Source organism: Heteronotia binoei, chromosome 3 (assembly GCF_032191835.1).
Source record: "Heteronotia binoei isolate CCM8104 ecotype False Entrance Well chromosome 3, APGP_CSIRO_Hbin_v1, whole genome shotgun sequence".
In the NCBI taxonomy this organism is placed as follows: Eukaryota; Metazoa; Chordata; class Lepidosauria; order Squamata; family Gekkonidae; genus Heteronotia; species Heteronotia binoei.
Window position 1 is genome coordinate 21489156 of NC_083225.1, and position 27730 is coordinate 21516885.

Consider the following 27730-nt stretch of genomic DNA (forward strand, 5'->3'; position numbering starts at 1 on the left):
CTTCTGCGTCGCAAATGTAAATCGCTAAAACCCTGTTTACGTTAGCGACGCAAAAGCCGCGGCTCTTCCTGCTTCTGCGGAGCAGACGGTGGGAAATCCAAGCAGACGCTGCGCGGTGAAGAGGGACATCACTCCGAGGTAAGCGGTGTGGGAAAACGGTTATTGTCTGCCTGAACAGAAGAGATTAAGTCCAGGGTGCTTGGGCAGGTGGCTCGGAGCTGCCAGTGACTTTTCCAGGTAGTTAGCTAAGTGTATGGATAAAGTCCAGTTTCACAGAATGCAGGGACCATGACTCTATATAGTCATTCCAAGTAGAGAGTGGACATCCCTAATAAAGAGTTCTGCATTACTAAATACTCTACTTGACCTTCTTTATTTGCCTGAGGAAGAGTATGGGCGTTTTCGCACTTACCTTAAGCCAGAGCGACGTCCCTCTTCACCGCGCAGCGTCTGCACGGTTTTCGCACTAATTGCTCCGGAGCACCTGGAAGAGCCGCAAAGTCCCGTGGCTTTTGCGTCACAAATGTAAACCGCCAAAAACCAGTTTACATTTGCGACGCAAAAGTCGCGGGACTTTGCGGCTCTTCCAGGAGCAATTAGTGCGAAAACCGTGCAGACGCTGCGCGGTGAAGAGGGACGTCGCTCTGGCTTAAGGTAAGTGCGAAACGCCCTATGATTTAACTGACAAACTTGCCCCACATCACATCCAGAAGCTGGTCCAGAGAATGTTCTAGCCGGTCTGCTTCTCTTATTCCTGAGGAAACGGAGTAACAGCCATCAGTCCTTAGTAATTAGAATGCAACTGTTATTTTATGATTTCCCCTACGTTAATGCATTAAGAAATCTTTGTTGAATGATCAGATAAGGAGGCATAGTTTAATTACTTCTAACACCTGTAGCCAGAATTCTTAGTTCTTTCAAAAAACAGGTACTTCAGAGTTCAAGGGTTTCAGATGAAGAATCCTAGTGATTCCACTTACGCTTTTCAGTCTAAAAAAAAATGTAAAACATCAGTTCCTTGCATCTCCAGAAATATTTTTACTTGAATTTTCTCTCGCTAATTAATTATACCCAGATTGCTGATTAAGTTCAGTGCTCTTTGCACTTTCAGTAAGTACAACAGAATAATGACTAAAAATCTAAACCGTTAATAAAATGCTCCTGTTAATGAAAAACCTTTTGTATCATGCATCCTTCCCCCAATTAATTTCATCAGGCTGTGGATGATAAGCCTGTCTCTTAGTTCTTAGACAGACACGCACAGGTATGGCCTGAGCAGAGATTTCAGCCTCGTTCACGAGTTACAGTGAGCATGCAATCGGTGTGCAGTGCACACTTCATTTTTCTTTATATGTGCAGTGACTAATTCTCACAAGACACTCAACACATATGCAGCTGAAGACTGGAACCTCACATTAATCCAAATAACGGTCCCTACTTTTATTTGTAAAGTGAACACACTTTGGCTCTTTCTAACAGATTTGCGTGCATATATGCAGGACGTGCATGCATTCCCTGTAGCAATGGCAAACCACCCCATAAAAAGTTTGCCGTGAAAACATTGTGAAAGCAACGTCACCCCAGAGTCAGAAACGACTGGTGCTTGCACAGGGGACCTTTCCTGTCCTTTCCTTGAGAAAGGCAACCACTGAGGGATTCGATCCAGTAAAGAAGCTTCAGGTGGTCCCAGATGGAGAAAGGAAATGAGACGTTGCAGTGGAGCTGGTGACTGGGTAGGCTCCGTTCGGGATTGGTGGGAGCCTGAATACCCAGCAGGATTGGGCAGACAGTCCCTTCAGCATCTTGAAATAAACAAACACCACCTTGTGGGGAAGCCCCGAGGGGGTCTGCAGGAGAAGCAGGTTGTCCCAGCGGACTATCAAGGAAGGGGACAGCACGGAATGTTTTGCTTTGGGGGAATTTAAACACAATTGCTGAAGATCCCAGTTGCCAGCCCGCAGTCCAACTATGAGAGAGGATTTCTGGCATTCTCTAAATCAGGGGTCCTCAAACTTTTTAAATAGGGGGCCAGTTCACTGTCCCTCAGACTGTTGGAGGGCCGGACTGTTGTGGTGGCTGCCGTTACTGTACAAGGCCGCGGGCCGTCAGTTCTCCGTCTTCTGCATCTCTCTCCCTTCCCCACACCACACACCCCAGCCTAGGAACTCACCTCACCTTGGTATCGCCTCACACTCTGTCTCTGCCGCCTCAGCCCAGTGCCGGAAGTGTGCATTGCTAACGCGAGTTTAGGTCAAACGTCACTTCTGGTCTGATTTTGCCATAACCCGGTGGGCCGCATAAACGTCCTCAGCGGGCCACATCTGGCCCGCGGGCCGTAGTTTGAGGACCCCTGCTCTAAATCGAGTCCTAGTCTCTTCGGAATCCTAAATCCAAGTATTTGGGATAATTTGTCTTGGTTACGAATCAGACCACAAGAGATGTGATGCAGCAGGACGTGGCACTCCTCTCTCGCAGTCGGGATTCTTTCAGGAAATAGTACAAATTCTTATGTGTGTCAGGAAGGTTCCCAGACAGCTAATTTCCCAGACTAGTCTAGAACGTTCCGGACATCAGGGGCCTGAATACAAGGGCAAGTGTTCTATGTGGAATGATTGGTATAAATGATAGTCTCCCCTAAATCCCAGTCATTCTGTGAGCAGCAGCATTCCAGAATGTGATTTGCAACGTATGTGCTTCCTGGGGAAGCCAGCCACAAAAATCTGTGGCCCCAAGAACTGAGTCACTGCTTCGCCAAACACGAGAGTTCTCCTTGGACTCCGGCATTTAATATGGGACTCAGCCGTTCAAAAAACCAGAGAGGAATGTGAGAAGAAACATACTGCCCATCACCTGCCCATCACCTTAGATACAGTACATGAGCCCGAGGCCCCTTGCCTGTCTTCTGATTTAACTCTGGATCATTTCGACCCGCTCAGCCTGGAGGAAGTTGACGGAATCCTCTCCTCTGCGCGCCCTACAACTTGCGATCTGGACCCATGCCCCTCCTGGCTAATTAAATCTTGCCTGAGGGAGCTTGAATGTCCTTTACGGGACATCATAAATAGATCCCTCTCAGAGGGGCGTTTTCCATCATCCCTGAAAGAGGCTTTGGTCCGACCCCTCCTGAAAAAAACTACAGCAGATCCGGCCGAATTGGCAAACTACCGACCGGTCTCTAATTTACCGTTTTTAGGTAAAATAATTGAGAGGGCAGTGGCGTCGCAGTTGCAGAGCTTTCTGGATGACGCTTCCATCCTAGACCCTTGCCAGTCCGGCTTTCGCCCGGGCTATGGGACGGAGACAGTACTGGTCGCCCTGGTAGACGATCTCCAACGGCATCTGGATCGGGGCGGTGTGGCGGTGCTGATGTTGTTAGACCTGTCGGCCGCGTTCGACACGGTCGACCATCGGCTACTGACCCGCCGCCTCGCCGATATAGGGGTGAGGGGGTCTGCCTTACAATGGCTCTCCTCCTTCCTCGAGGATCGGGGACAAAGGGTGGCAATTGGTGGCGAGCGGTCCCGGAGGCGCACACTGGACTGTGGAGTGCCTCAGGGGGCAGTTCTCTCACCAATATTATTCAATATCTACATGCGCCCTCTTGCCCAGATTGCCAGGAGATACGGACTTGGGTGCCATCAATATGCAGATGACACCCAACTCTATCTGCTAATGGACGGCCGGCCTGACTGCGTCCCTGAGAATCTAGACCGGGCCCTGCAGGATATGGCAATGTGGTTGAGGAGGAGCGGGCTGAAATTGAACCCAGCGAAGACAGAAGTCCTTTGTCTGGGTCGGGGCGCCCGGGAAGGGGAAACACCTCTTCCGGTCTTCGACGGGGCGCCGCTGAAAGCGGCGCACCGGGTTAGGAGTCTGGGAGTTTTACTGGAGCCTTCATTATCAATGGAGGCCCAGATTGCAGCCACTGCCAAGTCAGCCTTCTTCCACCTGAGGCGGGCAAGGCAGTTGGCTCCCTTCCTAGAGCGCCAAGATCTGGCAACGGTACTTCACGCAACGGTCACCTCGAGACTGGATTACTGTAATGCCCTCTACATGGGGCTGCCTCTGTACCGAACCCGGAAGCTGCAGCTGGTGCAGAACGCAGCGGCCAGGCTACTGTTGGGGCTCCCTAAATGGGAGCACATACAGCCTGGGCTGCGCGAGCTGCACTGGCTGCCAGTTATATACCGGGTTCGTTACAAAGTGCTGGTCATTACCTTTAAAGCCCTATATGGTCGAGGACCTGTCTACCTCAGGGACCGTCTCTCCCTATATGAACCCCAGAGAGCACTGAGGTCAGCTGGAAAAAACTTGCTGACTATCCCCGGACCAAGAGAGGTGAAGTTGCAATGCACCCGCAATCGGGCCTTCTCCTCTGTGGCCCCGAGCTTATGGAACCAACTTCCAGAGGAAATGCGGGCCCTGCGGGATCTTGAACAATTCCGCAGGGCCTGCAAGACTTTCCTCTTCCGACTGGCTTTCGATGATGTAGAAAATTAAGTACTAATGATACCGCCATCATAATAAAGAACAAATAGCAATAGCATTAGCACTTTTATAACTGTAATTAATTTTAAATCTATTAGAATTTTAATGTTGAATGTAACCTTGTTTTTATACAATGGAATGTTACTGTTACTGTTAGCCGCCCTGAGCCTGCCCCGGCGGGGAGGGCGGGATATAAATAAAATTATCTAATCTAATCTAATCTAATACTGTTTTAATCTGGAGGTCAGAAATAATTTTCAAGTTTCATTGTTAGCCTGTGTGCAAATATCTTGTGTGTGAATTCGCAATATAATCTATAATCTAGAGAGCCAGTTTGGCGTAGCGGTTAAGTGCACGGACCCTTATCTGGGAGAACCGGGTTTGATTCCCCACTCCTTCACTTGCAGCTGCTTGGAATGGCCTTGGGTCAGCCAGAGCTCTGGCAGAGGTTGTCCTTGAAAGGGCAGCTGCCGTGAGGGCCCTCTCAGCCCCACCCACCTCACAGGGTGTCTGTTGTGGGGGAAGAAGATAAAGGAGATTGTAAGCCGCTTTGAGTCTCTGATTCAGAGAGAAGGATGGGGTATAAATCCAATATCTTCTTCTTCTATGTGATTCTCAAACTGACCTGTGAAATCACAGATTCCAGAAATGGCTCTGCAGCTTACAGAGTTATTGTGCAATATTACAACTTTACAGAAGACATTTTCTGACACAGAATGTAAAGTTAGAAGCCGCCTATAAAGCAGGGAGGTAGCTAGAATGCCAGGCTCACAGCTGGCCTGGGCCCAGATCTGGGCCTCCACTTTTACGTGCAAGATCAATCAGATGGCTTCTCAGCTTTACCTTCTGTGTCTCCTTCCCCAGGTTGGAGACCTTGTGCACAAATTAACAGCCACCAATGTGAATTAATGATTGTGCCTAAAGAGCTTCATGCCATTCCATCTATGTAACTTGTGTAGACTTGACGAGTCTTGAAGGGAGACATCTCCAACAGTTCTACAATGTAAGTACAGAAAGACACGTGACTGGACGGCTACTGATGGTGCCGTTTCCGCAGCGGCAGCATCCATAGCCTCCAAAGTGTCTTTGCTTGGCTTTTCTCTCGTGACCACAACATAAATTGCTTGTCTTGTTTGACTTCCTTGTTCACCAAAGTTGAGCAGATTGTGGCCGTTTTCAACGCCTCCACCAGACAAAAAGCTTGGGACCATTTCTCGAAAGCTCAGCGAAAGAACATAGACATTTGGCGAAAGCACTCAGAGGTGGGTGATTTTTCTTTCTCTCTCTTTTTTTTTATCCACCATCTCTCACAGCTGGGCTCATGAGGGAGAAAACAGGAGTGTTGGAGCCGCAGAGGTTTCATTCAGCAACATATCTGCAGTTTTAGAACTAATTAGATACTCTTTTTTTTACTTGTATGACAACACCGAGTATTTACTCCTAAAATAATGAAAGCTGGGCTACGATTATGGTGTCCCTTTCCATTCAGTCTTTCAGGCCTCGGATTCAGCGGGAGCTCACAGGCGCACAGCTCCTGAACCTTTCTGAGAGTTCCACCTCCTCCTTCCCACCTTGTCCATTGAATAGTAGGTGCAGCTGCATAACAATCCTTGGAGGAGCTCCACCACCTGTTTTTCTACAAAATGACCCCGGGGAAGACCATTTCAAAATATTAAAAATTATGGAATTGGCAGAGTCACATTAAACTTCACGCGCTCTTCCCCTGCCCTTGATTTCGGCTGAAACTCCCTCTCTCTCTTCTCCCTCACAAAGGCTGAGAAATACCATAAGAAAGATGAGTATTTTTCTATTGTTATAATTAATCTCCGTGACAAAATGCTTTCAATTGTGAGAGACCATTTTTTTCCTCCAGATTTTGCTTTCTTAACCGTTAGCGATGCACAGTCTAGATGCAGCCTTGTTTGTGTCTTGCTTTTTTAAACAAAACAAAATGTATAGCCTGCCTTTCCACCGCGGCAGGCAGAACATACACAATAAAAGCACATTTAAAACCACCGAACCCAACCCAAAAGCATTAAAGCAATTAAAACCGGCGGTAAAATACATACAAATTATAAAAAAAAACCCGCAAACATTGGCAGGAAGGAGATGGCCAAGGGAGCACCAGACGAAACAAACAAAAAACCCTTCGCCTTCTGGCAAAAGATGGCGATGGAAGAGGAAAGGTGAATCTCCCAGCAAGCGGGGAGTGGGCAGAGTTCCAGAGCTTTGGTGCCATCACTGAGAAGGCCCTCTCCCAGTAGCCACCTGCCTGGTCTCAGAAAGCAGAGCCTCTGAAGATGACCGTAATGGTTGGCTGGGCTCAGAAGGGTCAAGGCAGGCTCCTTCAGGCATGTTGGTCCCAAACCATATAGGGCTTTGCAGGTCAACAAAGATGATAGGGTTGCCAAGTCCAATTCAAGAAATATCTGGGGACTTTTGGGATGGAGCCAGGAGACTTTGGGGGTGGAGCCAGGAGACATTAGGGGCGGAGCCAAGATCAAGGCTGTGACGAGCATAATTGAGCTCCAAAGGGAGTTCTGGCCATCACATTTAAAGGGACCGCACACTTTTTCAATTCCTTCCTTCCATAGGAAATAATGAAGGATAGGGGCACCTTCTTTCGGGGCTCATAGAATTGGACCTCTTGGTCCAATCTTTTTGAAACTTGGGGGGAATTTTGGGGAGAGACACTGGATACTACATCAACATAAATTCATATTTAAAATAAATCAGTAGGAAATGTGCTGAGCCACTCCGAGTGACCAAACATGCCCCTCTCCTTCTGAGCCCTTTCCCTGTGCAGCAGGTAGGGGAGGGGTCCACAGAATGTGGCTGGAGCCTGCGGCCACCAAACACCTTTAGAGAGCAGGAAGGGCCAGGCGGGGCTGCTGCCCCGCAGGGCTTCTGCTTGTCCACTGGACATCTCGTTGGCTGTGCAGATGGCAAGAGCATGGTTTCAGCACAAACTGGCCCCATATTAGGGTTGCCAAGTCCAATTCAAGAAATATCTGGGGACTTTGGGGGTGGAGCCAGGAGACATTGGGGTGGAGCCAGGAGCTAGGCTGTGACAAGCATCATTGAACTCCAAAGGGAGTTTTGGTCATCACATTTCAAGGGACTGCACATCTTTTAAATGCCTTCCTTCCGTAGGAAATAATGAAGGATAGGGGCACCTTCTTTGGGGGCTCATAGAATTCGACCCCCTAGTCCAATCTTTTTGAAACCTAGGGAGTGTTTTGGGGAGAGCCACTGGATACTATACTGAAAATTTGGTGCCTCTACCTCAAAGAAGAGGGCCCCCAGAGCCCCAGATACCCATGGATAAATTCTCCATTATTTTCTATGGGAATAAGTCTCCATAGGGAATCATGAGTTCCCAGCAGACATTTCCCTCCCCTCCCCCTGCTTTCTGATGACCCTGAAGCGGGGGGAGGGCCTCCAAACCGGGGGATCTTCTGCTCCCACCTGGGGATTGGCAACCCTACACCATATTGTCTGTTTTATTCTCCCTCTTGTCTTTCTCAGGGTGTTTTTTAAAATCACTCCTCTTGTCCCCTCCACTTTCAGGCTTTGTTTGTGTGTGTGTGTCTGCTTCCATTTTGTGTTTGCACCCACCGACTTGTGCCAGAATTCCTAAGGGGCCAAAAGGCTCAAAAAGGTTAAGGACCCTGACGTGCGGGCTTGGCTTGTTTGCACAAGCAACCTGCTTTGCATGCGTGCTCTTTTTTCTGCCTTCTGAATGTAGCCTGGATCGCATGGCTTAATATCAAGTGTGGATGCCCCGAAGTCCAGGCAAGATCAGTGCCACCATAGAGCATTTGCTGGGGGAAGGGTGCAGGATCCAGCCCTGGCTCCCTGTTAGGGCCCAGCCTAGGGTTGCCAATCCCCAGGTGGTGGCAGGAGATCCCCCGGTTTGGAGGCCCTCCCCCTGCTTCAGGGTCGTCAGAAAGCGGGGGGAGGGGAGGGAAATGTCTGCTGGGAACTCTGTTATTCCCTATGGAGATTTATTCCCATAGAAAATCATGGAGCATTGATCTGCGGGTATCTAGGGCTCTGGGGAGGCTGTTTTTGGGGGTAGAGGCACCAAATGTTCAGTATAGCATCTAGTGCCTCTCCCCCAAATACCCCCCAAGTTTCAAAAAGATTGGACCAGGGGGTCCAATTCTGTGAGCCCCAAAAGAAGGTGCCCCTATCCTTCATTATTTCCTATGGAAGGAAGGAATTGAAAAGGTGTGCCGTCCCTTTAAATGTGATGGCCAGAACCCCCTTTGGAGTTCAATTATGCTTGTCACAACCTTGATTTTGGCTCCACCCCTGATGTCTCCTGGCTCCACCCCCAAAGTTTCCTGGCTCCACCCCCAAAGTCCCCAGATATTTCTTGAATTGGACTTGGCAACCCTAGCCCAGCCAGCTGCTAAACGTTTGTGTCAAGAATTACACCTTGATGTCTCCTTGCCATTGGGACTTCTGCCCTTCCCCTTCTAGATCAGGTCACAAATTGCTTCTGGAAGCTGTGTTTCACACACAACATGCTTGGGGCTGCACTGCTGTGGGGGTGGAGTTGGGAGCCGGAAGCCCCCAAGGGCCTGCAGAGGCCAGGCTGAGTGGACCTGTGGCATTTTGTTGATTTGTTGCTACAGCACCCGGATGGGAAGGGGACGGGACAGACCAATAGAATCTCCAGGTCACCGTGAAAGCTATTTGCATACCTCATATCAAATGTTAAAGTCATCAAGTAATGTGCACACACCCACCATTGACCAGACTGCTTGGTTCTCTGTATTGGGGCTGTGACTGTAGCATTCAGAACTGCCATGTATATGGTACAGATTAAAACTGTGACCCTTCATTTATTTTGCTGAAATCAGTGGTTCTGCCAGGAACCAAAGAAATGGCCTTTCTGCTTGTGCAGAACCAAAATTTTGGGACAAGTGAAGAGAACAGAGGACATCCAGTGGAACACTTGCCCAGTGAGCCGTTCACATTTTGTATGGAGCTGTGCTGAGGAGGCAAGCCATTTTCCCACTGAAAATGTGGCTTGCCTCTTCGACAGTGCAAATGACTGGAGAAGCTTTTGGTCGCATTCCCAGCTCCTTTGTGGCCATATAGCATAAGATAAGACATCTCAGTCAATTACAAGCAAGTGATGTAGTGACCAAACTTGGTCTAAATGGCCTTCCTGCTTGGACTTCACATTCAGTATACGACACTATGATCCCTTTTTTGTAAAGTAAGTACGACTGCCTTGCTTTTCTTTTTTTGCCTTTTAAAACTTGTAAGTCGTATCCATCCATTTCCTTAGCCCCTGTTAGTTCAGCCTGCCAGTGATTTCACATCACAGGCCTCTTAATGTTTGCCAGCTTAACAACCGAAGCCCTGTTAGAAGGTAAGATGCATTTATTTCATTATTTTGTGGCATTATGTATTAAGGAAGCGTTCTGTGCTTGTAGTTTGGGAAAGAGCTAAATTGTGCTGTGATCTAAATCATTTGGGTAACATTTTAAGTACCCATTAACTAACGCTAAATTGAACATCAATGGCACTAGACGAAACATCTACATGAATACGGAATTACTCCTTTATAATCACCACAATAATGGTGCATGCCAAACGATGGCAGAGGATTTGGGGACCCCCTTGACGTGCCACATTAGCTGTTGTAAGGCCTGCAGTTTGTGGTTTTTCTCACCGGAAAAGTTCATGACTGGAACATTCGAAAGGTTTTCTTAAATCAGAGGTGGTTGTTTTTGTAATCTGTTACAGATCTATAAACGTTGCAGTTGGTATGTTTTTCATATTAGCTACGCTGAAGTTATTCAAGAGGGAACTAATTTGTTAGCATTTCAATTTTTAATGTGGCAAAATGCATCGGGAGGGCTTTCCGTTAATGTAAATCTACAAAACATCTTTGCTTAGTTAACCATTATTGCTCTCCTGTCCTTTGTTTTTAAACCATCAGCAGTCAAGAGTTGTAGAAACCTCACCTTTGGAGGAACTGATGGCCAGGTCCCTGCTGTGGGGGTGGAGGGCATTTCTGCCTTTTCTGGGTGGGTGGGGGGAGAGCAGTCCCCATATTCCTACAGATGCTTTGGTGCCCCCAAGGCTGCAGTACAAGGGACGGTTTGGAGGGGGAGCAAAGGAGTTGCTAGAATAATAGAACCCCGCCATCTGAGCAAAAACGCCTTCCAGAGATGTCTTTGGATCCCACTGTAGTTCGAAACAAGCCACAGCCTTATATTTCAAAGTCTCCTCCGCTGCTGCCAAGTGGGTGGGGATCCCCCAAGTGACACCCCTCTTACCATGGCACCCATAGCCACTTTTACTGGCCCCCAGCAAGTGCTTTTAGAAAGTGGGGTGTGGGCTGCAGCTGCCCAGGAGGGATCTGACTGTCTGGGCCAATAAAAATAATGTCATTTTGGCAGCAGCTACCACCCCCATGTTGCTTGTGCTCTCAGGCCCTTCTTTCCCAGGGCGTTTTTTGAACTCACTCCTCCCTGCCCTTTCTTCCTCTGTGTGTGTGGGGGGGTGTTTGCACCTCCCCTGGTGGCCATCTTGTGGTTATGCGACGCCCACCTCCCTGCGTCAGAATTCCAAAAGTACTCCCAGACTCAGAAAGATTAGCAGGTAGACAGTCTTCCCTTGCTGATGTAGGGGGGAGAAATGCCGTTAAGTCCCAGCTGACTGGAGAGTCGGTTTGGTGTAGTGGTTAAGTGTGCGGACTCTTATCTGGGAGAACCGGGTTTGATTCTCCACTCCTCCACTTGCACCTGCTGGAATGGCCTTGGGTCAGCATAGCTCTCGCATAGTTGGCAGCCCCACCTACCTCACAGGGTGTCTGTTGTGGGGGAGGAAGGTAAAGGAGATTGTGAGCCGCTCTGAGTCTCTTCCGAGTGGAGGGCGGGATATAAATCCAATATCTTCATCTACCTCACAGGGTGTCTGTTGTGGGGGAGGAAGGTAAAGGAGATTGTGAGCCGCTCTGAGACTCTTCGGAGTGGAGGGCGGGATATAAATCCAATCTCTTCATCTACCTCACAGGGTGTCTGTTGGGGGGGGGGGAGGTAAATTAGATTGTGAGCCGCTCTGAGACTCTTCGGAGTGGAGGGTGGGATATAAATCCAATATCTTCATCTACCTCACAGGGTGTCTGTTGTGGGGGAGGAAGGTAAAGGAGATTGTGAGCCACTCTGAGACTCTTCGGAGTGGAGGGCGGGATATAAATCCAATATCTTCATCTACCTCACAGGGTGTCTGTTGTGGAGGGGGGGAGGTAAATTAGATTGTGAGCCGCTCTGAGACTCTTCGGAGTGGAGGGCGGGATATAAATCCAATATCTTCATCTACCTCACAGGGTGTCTGTTGTGGGGGGGGGGAGGTAAATTAGATTGTGAGCCGCTCTGAGACTCTTCGGAGTGGAGGTCGGGATATAAATCCAATATCTTCATCTACCTCACATGGTGTCTGTTGTGGGGGGGGGGGGAAGGGAAAGGAGATTGTGAGCCGCTCTGAGACTCTTTGGAGTGGAGGGCGGGATATAAATCCAATATCTTCATCTACCTCACATGATGTCTGTTGTGGGGGGGGGGAAGGGAAAGGAGATTGTGAGCCGCTCTGAGACTCTTCGGAGTGGAGGGCGGGATATAAATCCAATATCTTCATCTACCTCACAGGGTGTCTGTTGTGGGGGAGGAAGGGAAAAGAGATTGTGAGCCGCTCTGAGATTCTTCGGAGTGGAGAGCAGGATATAAATCCAATATCTTCATCTACCTCACAGGGTGTCTGTCGTGGGGGAGGAAGGGAAAGGAGATTGTGAGCCACTCTGAGACTCTTTGGAGTGGAGGGCGGGATATAAATCCAATATCTTCATCTACCTCACAGGGTGTCTGTTGTGGGGGAGGAAGGTAAAGGAGATTGTGAGCCGCTCCTGAGACTCTTCGGAGTGGAGGGCAGGATATAAATCCAATATCTTCTTCTTCTGACTTATGGGGACCCCCATGGAGTTACCAAGGCAAGAGGCATTCAGAGGTGGTTGGCCGTTGCCCCGGCTCCCCGTTGTGACCCTGGGCTTTCTGGGTGGCCTCCCTTCCAGGTTTTTTTTTTTTGTAACAGGAACTCCTTTGCATATTAGGCCACACACCCCTGATGTAGCCAATCCTCCAGGAGCTTACAGGGCTTTTAGTACAGAGCTCTTAGTACTGCTCCCTTCCAAATATTGACCAGAGCCTTCCCTGCTTAGCTTCCCAGATCTGATGAGATCCGGCTAGTTTGGGCCATCCACGTCTCAAAGGAATCTGCTCCTTTTCTCTTCCCTCCCATTCTACCTTTCTTTTATCTGACAGATTTTTTTTCAGTGCTTTGGGACTGCTGTACTGGTTTTGTTTCCTATTCTGACTGATAACGATCCAACCAGGAGGATTCTAGGAGACAATCGTCGGCCCTAATTCACCGCTTGGGCCCCACTGTTGCAAGACTTCCGCTTTGCCACGAGAGCCACGAGAAATAGTTTCTAATTACCTTATTCAATGAAGTTCATCAAATATATTCTGTTCCCGTCATGGGGGGATGCTTCCGATAATTGGCCAGAATCCCAAAAAGAACTTTAGGCGCACCACATAGATTCAAGATGAACACAAAGAAATATTTATTTATACGGCAAGTTATTACAGTGTGGGATCTGCTACCAAAGGATGTGTTGAGAGCCACAGGCATAGACGACTCTCAAAGCAGAGGAGAGCGATTCATGGAGGAGAAGCCCATTGGTGGCTACTGGTCATAGTGGCTAAAGAGAACTTCCCACATTCAGAGGCAGTAATCCTCTGAATCCCAGTGCCAGGAGGAGACACCAGGGGAAGGGCCTGTTATTGGCCCTTCAGAGGAACTGGTTGGCTGCTGTGTGAGACCTTCACCGGTCTGATCTAGCAGGGTTCTTCTGATTTGTGAGCATTTTATTTGAGTGGGGGTACCTCATGCCATTATCACTCGCTGCTTTTGAAAAGCAATTCAGATTCAGTCGGTGTGCCTTACATCAAAAATCTCAGGTACGATCCCTGGTATCCCTCACTTAACAAAAGGTTAAGGAGGGACGGTGGCTCAGTGGCAGAGCATCTGCTTGGTAAGCAGAAGGTCCCAGGTTCAATCCCCGGCATCTCCAACTAAAAAGGGTCCAGGCAAGTAGGTGTGAATAACCTCAGCTGGAGACCCTGGAGAGCCACTAAAGGGGAGGGACGGTGGCTCAGGGGCAGAGCATCTGCTTGGTAAGCAGAAGGTCCCAGGTTCAATCCCCGGCATCTCCAACTAAAAAGGGTCCAGGCAAGTAGGTGTGAATAACCTCAGCTGGAGGACCCTGGAGAGCCACTAAAGGGGAGGGACGGTGGCTCAGTGGCAGAGCATCTGCTTGGTAAGCAGAAGGTCCCAGGTTCAATCCCCGTCATCCCCGACTAAAAAGGGTCCAGGCAAATAGGTGTGAAAAACCTCAGCTTGAGACCCTGGAGAGCTACTAAAGGAGAGGGACGGTGGCTCAGTGGCAGAGCATCTGCTTGGTAAGCAGAAGGTCCCAGGTTCAATCCCCCGGCATCTCCAACTAAAAAGGGTCCAGGCAAATAGGCGTGAAAAACCTCAGCTTGGGACCCTGGAGAGCCACTAAAGGGGAGGGACAGTGGCTCAGTGGTAGAGCATCTGCTTGGTAAGCAGAAGGTCCCAGGTTCAATCCCCGGCATCTCCAACTAAAAAGGGTCCAGGCAAATAGGCGTGAAAAACCTCAGCTGGAGACCCTGGAGAGCCACTAAAGGGGAGGGACGATGGCTCAGTGGTGGAGCATCTGCTTGGTAAGCAGAAGGTCCTAGTTCAATCCCCAGCATCTCCAACTAAAAAGGGTCCAGGCAAGTAGGTGTGAAAGCTTGAGACCCTGGAGAGCCGCTGCCAGTCTGAGGAGACAATACAGACTCAGATGGACCGAGGGTTTGATTCAGTATAAGGCAGCTTCATATGTTCATAAGTAAGCAGGGCTAGAAGAACTGCCACCAGGCTAGAAGGTTGAATGGCCTGTCTTCGGCACAGCACCTTTGTACGAGGTCCTGCAGGCTGGTGGTTGGGCGTTTGGCAGTGTCCTCCCTCTACCATTTGTCACCCATTTGTAAGATATGTGTCGATATTGTACCTACCAGGTACGGGCTCTTCTGAGGTCTTTTGGAGAGACACAGGCGCTGTATTGCTTGCTTCCATGTTATTCGGTATAAAAGTGGGATTCACTACGCCCTTCCCCCACACACACGCCTTTTAAAAATGTAAGACACCTTATTGGTTTCCCAGGTAATCTCGTGTAAAACAGGCACTAATGAGTTTCAGTGCCTTTCCAGTGATTAAGGGCTGTGCACACCTTTAACTAGAATAGATGAGATGTATTGATGAACTCCGGGGGCATCTCTCGAAGGAATACTTTCCAGCTTCTCATTAATTGCACGGGATAAATTGTGTGTTCTTTCAGCTGCATTCAGTGCTTGAGAAGTGACTTCTCTTCCCTTGTTCCAAAAATTTCAGACCACCTCTGAGGGAATTGGGTTCTTTGTCAATAGAAAAATTACCTGTCCGCAGGCTGAAAAGGCCAACACTAATCACTGGGCCGCATCCTTGTGTTCCACCTGACAGTATTATTAGGATAAAATGGAATTCCTTCAATCTTCCTTTTGCCTCTCTTAAGGAAGGCAGCCGTTACACACACACACACACACACTGTGTTCTTCTGTGAGAACAAAAGCCACTGGAGCATTTCTAAAGCCCAGACATTGGCTGATCACGTCCCCCAGTCTTCCCTTCCCTTCCCGTGAAACATCTCCGAGGTTTGGCTGTTCAGCCCCACATTTATTCACGACTGCACAAAACTCTGACAGAGAATTCTAACAGAGTTAACCTCCTCCTGAGTCCATTCAAGCCAGTGGGGTAAGAAGGCTGTAACTGCGCATAGTGAAGATCTTCCGTCAATTTGTTTATGGCGCGTTGTGATGACAAGGTTTAATCGTGGGTGATGTGGGAGAAGGGGTTGCTGCCTGCTCAGGATAGGCCTAGTTCATATTTTATCAGAGCCGTACCAGTCAAGCCTGCAGTCTGGGGCTCGCATGGTTGAATGAAGCCCCCCTCAACCACAACTAGGGTTGCCAGCCTCCAGGTGGGGCCTGGAGATCCCCCAGAATGATAAATGCTCTCCAGACCACAAGATCTGCCTGCTCTGGAAGGTAGATGCTGTTAGCCTATTGCATTCTTGCCTTCCTCAAGCTCCACCCCAAAATCACTAGGAATTTTCCAACCCAAAGTTGGCAAATCTAACAACCACCCTGCGCCCAGAAAACTAATGTTACCGAGAAGAGTCCTTGGCAGTTTTCTGTGTGTCATGCGTCTGAGTACGCCACAGGGACATCAGAGAGCCAGGCCCTGCCCTGGGGAGCAAACAAGGTTAGGGAATAGCTCAAAGAGCCTCCATTCGAGCTTTCAGTTTGCAGTGAATGCGGTTTTGTTGTATCCTGTGATGGATGCCCCCCCCCACAGAAAAATATAGATAGTATTAGAAGTCCAAGATGAAAGCTGTCAGCCCTGTCAGTGCAACCCCTGGGAGCTTTGGGGAGGGGGCAGAAGGCGGGGGGCATTTGTTGCCAGTTTTGCGCTGCCACCTCTGGGTTATGGCCATGCCCAGGGCACTTCCGTCTCTGTGGAGGAGCTCAGGTAATGTGGAGTGTGAGCGGGAGGTTCTTTACCATAGGCGAGCAACTGGCAGGACCCTGAGAAGTAGGCTTTAGAATCCCTCGTGAAATCTGATAGGTGTCGAAGTGCCCTAAAAATGTGAACTTTCACTTTAAAAGGAATATCTCTCTATTAGTAGTAGCATGCTTATCGACTGCTGATGGCCAAAGACCATTGCAATGGTAACATAAGTATTTTGGATCTTGATCTGTTTATGCCATTTGAGTCAAAAGAACAGTAAGATAAGGAGAAAAATAAGTATTTATTTAAACCAGGGGTCTCCACCGTCTTGAGCCTGTGGGCACCTTTGGAGTTCCAACACAGCGTGGTGGGCTCAGCGACAAAATGGCTGCCAGAAAACAGCTGTCATGAGAGGTGGAGCTGGCCACAAAATGGCTGCCAGAAAACAGCTGTCACGGGAGGTGGAGCTGGCCACAAAATGGCTGCCAGAAAATAGCTGTCACGGGAGGTGGAGCTGGCCACAAAATGGCTGCCACAGTTTACCTTCAGTCACACAGGGAAGATTCTCATGCTGTGATAGCAGCTGCTGCTGAAGCAACACTTGGAAAACTGGCATAGCCAGTCTGAAGCCTCCTTGGGCAAAAGCCCCACTTGGCTGTGCCCACTTTCTAAAAACACTATCTGGGCTCCACGCTGGGGACTCCTGATTTAAACTGTTTAAATGCTGCCCCATCAGAGACCTCTCTGAGGTGGCCATAACATCATTGCCCTCCAAGGTGCTGAGCTGCCCCTCAAGCAGGTGAGTAATTTCAGTTTTGTTTTGTTTTTACATAAAGATCTGGGAGAAGTTTCCTGCGATTACGTGAAGTACGGGCAGGACCAGATCTATGTGTTTTTTTTTTTTGAGGGGGGGGCAAAATTAAAAGATGGTGCCTCCTTATGGACCATTCTGTCTTACGGCCCCATAGAATACAATGAACTCCATACCCAATTGGCACCCCCCCCTCCATCAGCGCCCAGGGCAAGCACCCCCCCTCTGCCCCCCCCCCCCCAGATCCAGCCCTGAGTACAGGCACCTGTCCCATTTTCTTTACACTTCTGTTGTCCTCTAAATTATAGTTCCAGTCAATAGTAGACGAACTGAAGGTAGCACATAGTTTTAACCAAAATGAAAGTATATGGACTAGGTACTTTTGTAGACAGATCCAGGTGAAGCAGTAGAACAAAGTAGGAGTCAAGTGTCACCTTTAAGACCAACAACGTTTTATTCAGGATTTAAGCTTTCGTGTGCTCCAAGTACACTTCAGCAGGTGAGGAATCAGGTACAGTGAGCAGAGCTACATATTGCTGGTAGGCGATATATATAAATATTTGTTGGTCTTAAGGGTGCAACTTGACTCCCACTAGGTACTTCTGTATTACTGGAGATCCGTTTTAGCAAGATTTTTAGTGCCAAATTTCAAGTGTCCTGATAACGTAGGGGGCAAATCAGGTTGCTAAAGTAACATTTTTAAATTTATGCAAAAAAGATTGAATCAGGAAATGGAAAGATTAATGAACCAGCTTCCAACATTTCTTCCGTAGTCTTGAGACTTTTTTGAGGCCATTGCAGATACCTTAACAGTGCACTTTTTCCCCTGTTTCCAAGAGAGCCAGTTTGGTGTAGTGGTTAAGTGAGCGGACTCTTATCTGGGGGAATCGGGTTTGATTCCCCACTTCTCCACTTGCACCTGCTGGGATGGCCTTGGGTCAGCCATAGCTATCGCAGGACTTGTCCTTGAAAGCCCAGCTGCTGTGAGAGCCCTCTCGGCCCCACCCACCTCACAGGGTGTCTGTTGTGGGGGGAGAAGATAAAGGAGATTGTAAGCCACTCTGATTCAGGGAGAAGGGCAGGGTATAAATCTGCAATTCTTCTTTTTTCCTGCAACAAACATGGGACTGATTCTATACACACTCCAAACAGTAACTTGGATTGTGTGTCCTTGGTTTTTGGAGTGGTTTCAAAGTGTTCTCTTTTGTTTTTTGAAACCAGTAATTCCACTGACCAGTTTTGCAAGACATTTTGTGAGATGCTGTGTAGAATCACAACAAACACACACTTGTGCTGGGCAGTGGGTTGACTGGATGTGAAATTCAGGCTCATTATTTTGGCTTCTGCCAGAGCTGCCTCCATTGGGCTAGAAACAGTTCCTGCTTTCTTGCAGTCTGGTTCTAAAAGCAGCCGTTCTCTGATGCGAGGCAGATTGTCATCTCGACAGGCTGATCTCTGATCGTCTCATCTGTCACATCACCAGGTCTGCTTTTTGAGTAGGAACACAGTTCTGACTGGCTAGGCAATCAGGGGTGTGGCCTAATATGCAAATGAGTTCCTGCTGGGCTTTCCCTACTAAAAGCCCGGTGAAACAATGGTGATGTCAGAGGGTGTGGCTTAATATGCAAATGAGTTCCTGCTGGGCTTTAAAAAATACATTAAAAGCCCTACACATCACCAAGCTTATCAGGTCCCTGAGGGCAAGAATATTCTGTAGTGTTGTTCCCTTCAGCTTCTGTTCATGTCTAAGGTTGCCAACCCTGGAATGGGATTTTTGGAGTTGGAGCTTAGGGGTGAGGGCCGGGTTTGGGAAGGGAAGGGAGCCCCGCAGGGACGTGATGGCAGAGAGTCCACCCACCAAAGCAGCCATTTTCTCTGGAGAAACTGATCTCTGTAGCCTGGAAATCAGTTGTAGTTCTGGGAGATCTCCAGGCAGGCCCCAGCTGGAGGTTGGCAAGCCTGCTTCAAGGTGGCTTCCGCTAACAGCGATTCACCTTGGGCTCCAAAGAGCTCTTGAATGCAGTGAGTGCAGGCTCACACTTATCATCTGCCGGAGGAATGGTGGGGGAAGCGCATGACCCTTTTGTTCCAAGGGCAGCACAAGCTTTCTTCTTTCCGGGAGACCTCCGTGTCATTAATGGCAGGTAATTATCAGCCAGTGGAATTCAAGCAGAGGAGGCAACGGCAAGGTCACCTGGCCTTGGAAGAAAGGAGGGTGTCGTGAGCTCAGAGGCGGAAGAGATGTCTTTGTTGCATCAAGCAGCTGAGCACAATTTAGATTCCAAAGTTTATTGTGAATCTTAAACAGGCCGAACCACCACTGAATCCTTCAGTATGAAGGCCCAGGCCACAAGTGCTCCCTTCTGTTTTCTGGCTTCTGTCCTACAATGATGCCTCTCCCTGCGGGCTCTGTAGGTACTGCTCGGGTGGCCAACTCTTGGTTGGGAAAGGCCTGGAGATTGGGGCGGGGTGGAGTCTGGGAGGGGAAGGGAGTCCACCTGCCAAAGTTCCCATATTCTCCTGGACGACTGCTCTTTGTCATCTGGAGATTGGATTTAATACTTGGATTTAATCCCTACCTGGAGGTAGGGACGGTGGCTCAGTGGTAGAGCATCTGCTTGGTAAGCAGAAGGTCCCAGGTTCAATCCCTGGCATCTCCAAAAAAGGGTCCAGGCAAGTAGGCGTGAAAAACCTCAGCTTGAGACCCTGGAGAGCTGCTGCCAGTCTGAGAAGACAATACTGACTTTGATGGACCGAGGGTCTGATTCAGTATAAGGCAGCTTCATATGTTCATATATGTTCATATGTTGTACCTAGAGGTTGGCAACCATAGATAGCCCTGTATCAAAGAGTGCCACATTATCCTTCTGCAACAATGCTTGTGACAATGCAGTTTGTCTTTTTAAGATCGCGTGATCTGTCAATCAAGACTAACCAAGTGAGGGGTTGGATCTTGTCCTTTGCAGGAGCTCAGGAACGCTCACAGCGAGCAGCTCATGGGGATCCGGCGGGAAGAAGAGATGGAAATGTCTGATGAGGACGACGACAGGCCTGGCATCCCCAGCAATAAAAGGCCAAGAGTGGATGAATCAGGTAAAGCTCTCAGCCCCACCCTGGTCTCTTCCCCCCTTGCAAAAGCAATGTGGTTTGCAGTATCTTTTCATTTCTGAGGTGCGTTATTGTACGTGTTTCTTCGGAGGAAGAACCCAGTGAAAATGGTGGGAACATGACTTCATAGAAATATTTGCTTGAGGCATTTTCACAAGTTCACCCATTAGCAAAAATCTGTTGAAATGGATAATGGGTTCCACATTCTGAAAAGGTTTTCTAGACGTCTGAGACAGTCGTAGCTCACGAAGAGATGAGCAGGTCCTAAGGTGGCCACTCAGCCAGGCCTGGGTTTCGGAGCAGCCTTTAGGATCTTTCCTCAGCTTCCGAGGCATTCATCGATTAGGAGAGGTTCGCCAAGATTGAGCCTCCAGTCTTCCAACACTAAAAGGCAAGTCTTTACCTGAAATTTATTCCAGTCAGCGATGAGATGCATTCCACGGTACAAAAATAAAGACGCTAAAGGAGGTATAATGCAATCATAAGTCTGCAGCACAAAAAGGAATTGAAAACTGTGGAATGAATATTGTTATCTGAAAAGATAGGTTTAACTTGTATGTGACATGCCATTTTGTGGGCTGATTAATTCTCCTATAATAATTTTTTTTCTTGTGCAGCTGTGCATGCTTTCACATATTGAAGGCAGATTAAAAGAAGTCTGTTATACCCCAATGCCTGGATGGAATTTTAAGACCAGAAACATTTGTTTGGAAGAGCAGCTATATTCCTATTCAGCGAAGACCCGTTTTCAAAGGGATATGTAGGCAGTTACTAATTTGAGAGGAGTAAACTCTTATTGCTACTTAAGCTAATTGTTCAGGTGTGGGTGTTCCAGCAGTCATTAACCAATGAACCATACAGATATTTAATACATTTCTTTGACACGGCTATTTCTTTTGGTGGTAAACAAACAATTGCAAGCAGTTCAAACTATCCATGGCTTACTGGAAGACAGCTAAAGTTACTCCTGGTTTCCAGTCAAGGGGTTGGATTGGGAGAGGCTGTGGCTCAGTGGCAGAGCCTCTGGGCGTTTTCGCACTTACCTTAAGCCGGAGCGACGTCCCTCTTCACCGCGCAGCGTCTGCACGGTTTTCGCACTAATTGCAACGCAGCACCTGGAAGAGCCGCAAAGTCCCGCGGCTTTTGCGTCGCAAATGTAAACTGGTTTTTGGCGGTTTACATTTGCGACGCAAAAGCCGCGGGACTTTGCAGCTCTTCCGGGTGCTGCGGAGCAATTAGTGCGAAAACCGTGCAGACGCTGCGCGGTGAAGAGGGACGTCGCTCCGGCTTAAGGTAAGTGCGAAAACGCTCTCTGTTTGGCACAGAGAAGGTCCCAGGTTCAATCCCCAGTGGCCTCTCCCGTCTACCAGGCAGTAGGTGGTGTGGAAGACTTCTTTTCCTGAGACCCTGGAGAAACACTGCCAAGTCTGAGTAGACATTACTGACTTTGGTGGACCGGTGGGGGGGGGGGTGGTCTGGCTCAGTAGAAGGCGGCTGCAACTTCGATCAATTCTTCTTTCTTGCAGGATTCCCAGGGTTTCCCATCCCCCTAGAGAAGCATTTTGTGGAGACGAGTGGGCTGCAGTGAGAAGGGGACATAGGAGTTTTTAGTCTAGATTGAGTCCTGGAGATGCTGCTTCTCTAGCTCGAGGGGAAGGGGGGGGGGGGGTGAGAGAGAAGATTTTGGATTACATTTATACTGCCTTGCTAGACCAGATGGCTTACAAAACCTCTATTGCAGCCCAACCTCTATTGTATTTGATCCTGCAATAACGCAGGAAGCTTTTATTCCTCCCGGTTACTGTCACAGAGAGGCTTCAATGACAGGCTATCCGCATCCGTGCAGTGGAGACTTCAGTGGACCTCCGCTTCTTCACTCTTTTGACGACTTTCCTAATTCACCTAAATTGACTCGGAGGGGTTAATTCGGGAGCAAAGAGGATCATTCTTGTTTTTAAAGAGGGGACTCATTCATAAAGTTTATGGGTGGTGGTGATCTGCTGGAATCTGCGCTTGTCCATTTTTCTCACTGCATGAACATTAAGGGGGAGAAAATAGGAAAGAGCCGGAGTCCAAGAGCACCTTCAAGATGAACAAAATGTGTGGCCTCAGGGGAGAAGCTTTTGTGAGTCACTTCTGAAGAAAGGAAGAGCCTCGTGGTGCAGAGCGGTAAAGCTGCAGTCCTAAGCTCTGCTCACGACCTGAGTTCGATCCCCAGCGGAAGCTGGGTTTTCAGGTAGTCAGCTCGAGGTTAACTCAGCCTTCCATCCTTCCGAGGTCGGTCAAATGAGTACCCAGCTTGCTGGGGGGGAAAGTGTAAAAGACTGGGGAAGGCAATGGCAAACCACCCCGTAAAAAGTCTGCTGTGAAAACGTTGTGAAAGCAATGTCACCCCAGAGTCGGAAACGACTGGTGCTTGCACAGGGGACCTTTCCTTTCCTATGTTAAAGCAGCAGCCCCGTGGCACAGAGTGGTAGAGCTGCAGTACTGCAGTCCGAGCTCTCTGCTCACGACCTGAGTTCGATCCTGGCAGAAGCTGGGTTCAGGTAGCCGGCCCAAGGTTGACTCAGCCCTCCATCCTTTCGAGTTCGGTCAAATGAGTCCCCAGCTCGCTAAGGGGAAAGTGTAGATGACTGGGGAAGGCAATGGCAAACCACCCCGTAAAAAGTCTGCGGTGAAAACGTGAAAGCAACGTTGTGAAAGCAACGTCACCCCAGAGTCTAATCAGCCATTGGCCTGATCCAACAGGGCTTCTCTTATGTTCTTATGTGCTGCTGGATTCTGGCTCTTTTCTACCACTGCAAACAAACACGACGACCTATCTCGATCCATTTCCATGGGGAAAAATTGCTTCATTCTGGAAATAGGATTTCTTGAGCAGTCTTTATTTAACTTGCACGCCCTTTTTTACAAAATCAAATTTCCAGCTAAATGTGACCTACGCATCAACTTGCGTGAATGAGATTGTTGGCTAACTGCAGCTACTTAGCAGTGCGTTCACATTGATTCTTTTCCCTCAAGAATTTACAGTGGATTTTAACTTCTTTGCTTCTTTTTGGCCAACCTTGTCCCGTTTAACACTCTCGTGCTGCTGCCTTTTCCCTCATCTTTGTGCTTGTTCTTTGTGCGTCTCCGCAAATCGTTCATAATTTATACTTCAATAAGGAAACCAACCCACAAGCAATAATGTCCAAAACAAAATTTGAAAGCAACCAAATCGACTGAGACAGCTAAAGAAGACCCGGAAGCAGCAGCTAAAACTGCAGGAATCAGTTAAGACCAAGGCCTGGAGGGCAAAGCAGACCCACAGCCTGTTGAGAGATCAGCTGGGCACCCATGGCTCCAGGAGGGGGGCGGGAGGGAGGGATTCCTGGAGAGGCCACCTGGTCACTTCTGAAGGCACAAAGAAAGGGCTGAGATGAGTACTGGAACAGGACTAGATGGGAACAGGTGACCCTTAGGTAACCGGGTCCTAAACTGTATCAGGCTTTGTAGGTCAAAACAAAAAATCTTGAATCAAGACTGGGAATGAAGAGACAGCCAAGGAAGAATAAGAATAAAAGAGAAGCCATGTTGGATCAGGCCATGGCCCTTCCAGTCCAAACCCAGGTGCCATCAGGAGGTCCACTAACAGGCCCAAACTCCAGAAGCCTTCCCACTGTTGCCCCTCCCCCAACACCCAAATTTCAGCCCTGGTGTAATATGCTGCATGTGGCACAGAGAACTTGTCGCTGCACTAAGGGGATGTTGAACTCGGCTCTGACGGATGCTCTTCCCAGGGCTACTGAGGGGGAGGAGAAGGTGGAAGAGACATGGGAAGAAAGGAGATTTTGCCATCAGTGAACTCACCTTTTCTCTCATTTTGTTCCTGCCTCACAAGGTTGTTTAGAGCCCCGTGGCGCAGAGTGGTAAAGCTGCAGTACTGCAGTCCAAAGCTCTGCTAACGACCTGAGTTCGATCCCCGGCAGTAGCTGGGTTTTCAGGTAGGCAGCTCCAGGTTGATTCAGCCTTCTTTCCTTCTGAGGTGCGTCAAACGAGTCCCCAGCTTGCTGGGGGGAAAGCGTAGATAACTGGGGAAGGCAATGGCAAACCAACCCGTAAAAAGTCTGCCGTGCAAACGTGAAAGCAACGTCACCCCAGAGTCGGAAACGACTGGTGCTTGCACGGGGGACCTTTCTTTTCCACAGTGTTGTTGTTGTGAGCATGAAAAAGAGGAGTGTGAAGCAAAGTTGCAATTCCTGGAGAGCTCCAGGCTTCACCTAGAGGTTGGCAACCCTAGGACACACCAAAGGGTAGGGAACTTGGGTCTCGGTTCAAACAAAACATAGCCTGTCTCTGCACATCTTCATGCATGCAGGAAGAGAATTCAATCTGGGGCATCGGGCAACCTCCTAAGGACTTGAAAGGAGCTCTGGGGGGGAGAACTGTGGCTGCTGAGCACTGCTCTGGAGGCTCTTCTGCTCCTGGAAGAAGTAGTGGCCACCCCCTCCTCTGAAAGCCCCCCCTTCCCACACTGGCTCTTGACTCCCTTCCTCTGGCTGCTCCCCCCACCTGCCTGCTCTTTGCTGCCAGCCTTTGCTTTCTCGGTACCTATACTGGGGCGGGGTGGGGGGGGCACGCAGATCAGAGTTTTGCCTCTCAAGGCCGAGGACTGCAGGAGTTCTCTCCCTCTCCACTCTGTTGACCTCTGCCCAGTGTTGATCCACCTACAGCCGCTGGGTCTGGATTGCCTTCCCTCCTTTGGGCTACACCGCAGAAACTTCTTTGTGGGCAGGTTTTGCTAGGGTTGCCAATCCCCAGGTGGGGGCAGGGGATCCCCCGGTTTGGAGGCCCTCCCCCCGCTTCAGGGTTGTCAGAAAGTGGTGGGAGGGGAGGGAAATGTCTGCTGGGAACTCTGTTATTCCCTATGGAGATTTATTCCCATAGAAAATAATGGAGAATTGATCCGCGGGTATCTGGGGCTCTGGGGGGGGGCTGTTTTTTGAGGTAGATGCACCAAATTTTCAGTACAGCATCTAGTGTCTTCCCCCAAAACATTCCCCAAGTTTCAAAACGATTGGACCAGGGGGTCCAATTCTATGAGCCCCAAAAGAAGGTGCCCTTATCCTTCATTCCTTCTTATGGAAGGAAGGCATTGAAAAGGTGTGCTGTCCCTTTAAATGTGATGGCCAGAACTCCCTTTGGAGTTCAATTATGCTTGTCACAGACTTGATCTTGGCTCCACTCCAATGTCTCCTGGCTCCATCCCCAAAGTCTCCTGGCTCCACCCCCAAAGTCCCCAGATATTTCTTAAATTGGACTTGGCAACCCTAGCTTTTGCACATGTCCGGAAAATGGGGCGATCGTATCTTATAACCACAAAGAGTTTCCAGCCTCCTTTCCTCTTCCTTGACTGTTCCTTTTTTATCAAAGATTTCAGGTTTTCACGGCTGGCATCATCATTAGGGTTTGTAGAATCTTTCAGGCTCAAGTGCCGTGTTCTACTGGAGAAAGTTTTCCTTCCAGACGTTTCGTTCTCAGCTGCGGAGAACATCCTTAGTGGCGGCCTCACTCAATGCACAGCAGCCAAGAAGGTCAGAACGCCTGCTCCGGCTGCAATGCCACTGAGGATGTTCTCCGCAGCTGAGAACGAAACGTCTGGAAGGAAAACTTTCTCCAGTAGAACACGGCACTTGAGCCCGAAAGATTCTACCAACCCTAATGTTCCTTTTTTATTCTGCTGGGATCATGTGCCAACGCTCCTGTCTCTAACGGCAGACATCTTGTGCACGTTCACTCAGAAGTAAGTCCCATTCTGTTCTGTGGGGCTTACGCCCAAGTAAGAGTGTTTAAATATTGCAGTCTTACTGCACCGTCCAGTGCATGTCTACTCAGAAGTAAACCCAGTTAAACAGCTGTCTGCGGAAGCAAAGCTAGCCCATTTGAAAGAGCGGGCCACCGGCCAGATGGTTCCTGAAGCCTTTCCTCAGGGGTGGGGAGTCGTCCTCTCCCTAAACTCATCCGAAGAAAGACCACTTTGTGACATTGCTTGGGCTCTTTCGCCTACTAGAGCTGGGGGCAAGGAGCTGGGAATAAGAGATGCTGAAGTAATTTTAAGAATTATTGAAGTGCTGCTCTGTGGATGTAGCTAGCTGGAAAGAGTTTTTTACCCGTAGGATATATTTGTAATTTCCTGTGTAATGGAGGGGTGGTATTGTTACGCTCCTAATGCGACAGCCGCACATGGAACTTCTCTATTACTGCTCCAGCCCGTGAAAGGCGATAGCAGGTACTGTCGGTGGTGGTGGTGGGGGGAGTCCTTCCATCCTGGCGTCTCCCCAAACTCCCCCTACCTGCCGTCCTCCTCCATTCTGAACTCACTCAGGGAGACTTCAGGCACTGCTGCTGGGCAGCGGATTCATCCTGTGAGGAGAAGCCGCCCTCGAGAACAACACTGAACCTCCTCAGGCTGCTGACAGCTCTTGCCGTTCGGCTTTGCTAGCGAATCTTGTCTTTTTCAGCCAAGGAGAGAAGGAGTGAATCCAGCCAGGCCGAAGGACTCTGCTTTCTGAGTGGGGGTGGGAAACAAAATGGAGTCAGGTCAGCTTGGCCCAGATAGTTTATTTATATTTATTTGTGTGTGTGTGAAGTGCCATCAAGTTGCGGCTCACTTACGGCGACTCCAGCAATGGGCTTTCAAGGCTGCTTCGCCCTGGACTACCTCTGCGTAGAGATCCTGGCTGCCGCTCCTCCCAGGATGCACCAGGGCTGGCCCTGCGTCGCTGCTGAGATCAGATACGTTGGGGCCATCCCGTTTATCCCACCCATCCTCCAAGAAGCTGAGGGACGGCAGATGCTTCGCCATTTGATCTTCACAACCACCCTGTGAGGTAGCTCAGGCTAAGCTCCCCCGGCGAGTTTCATGGGAAGTGATGATTTGAACCTGAAACTGATGCCCTGAACCCTAGCCCAAATGGCTTCAGGGGGCAGTGGAGGAAAGGTCGACTTCCCTCTATTCCGGCTGGAAGCAGCAGCACTGCAGACAGGAAAGACGGCAAAGCGGGCCTTGGTGCTCACCCTGGATGGGGGCTCCCCCCCAAAAAAGTATTAATGGAGACCAAAAGAGCATTACCGCAGGTAGCCTTTTGAACCTAAGGCTGGGTTCTCCGGGGAAACATTATAGGGCTTATATTTTGGAGTCACGTGACCTGACAAAAAGGACGCTGTTTTAAAATTGAGGCTTGACTGCACAGCACTGCAGCTTGCTTTCTATTGCTTTCTGAATGCTCTCAATGGCGATCCAGATTAAAAAATCATTTAGAGTTCAAAAAAACCAGTCCATGCTATATGCTACCAGCGTGATGGCAGAAATCATTTAGAGTTCAAAAATCATTTAGAGTTCAAAAAAACCAGTCCATGCTATATGCTACCAGCTTGATGGCAGGAACCAAGAAACGTCTGCTCTGCTATCAATTCTGTTAGGGGATTCTGTTTGAAATTCTATTTCTTTATCTCAAACAGTGCGACGGATCACTGGATCAAATAATCATTGAGAGGCATTTAACATGAAAAAAGCAAAGACATATTTATTTCTACAGGGAAAGGGTACTGGGAGGTGAAAATAACAAACACTATAGAACTACATCCTCA

At 48.9% G+C, this 27730-nt stretch overlaps 1 protein-coding gene across 1 annotated transcript in view; it reads left to right on the forward strand.

Moving 5' to 3' along the window:
* The window catches only part of ENOX1 (ecto-NOX disulfide-thiol exchanger 1), a 252607-nt gene that overhangs the window by 101555 nt on the left and 123322 nt on the right, over positions 1 to 27730 (forward strand). Inside the window, exons 7-8 of the mRNA XM_060233572.1 lie at positions 5644 to 5750; positions 19960 to 20086. Of these exons, the coding sequence (XP_060089555.1) occupies positions 5644 to 5750; positions 19960 to 20086 (234 nt within the window). The remainder of the gene's footprint in view (positions 1 to 5643; positions 5751 to 19959; positions 20087 to 27730) is intronic.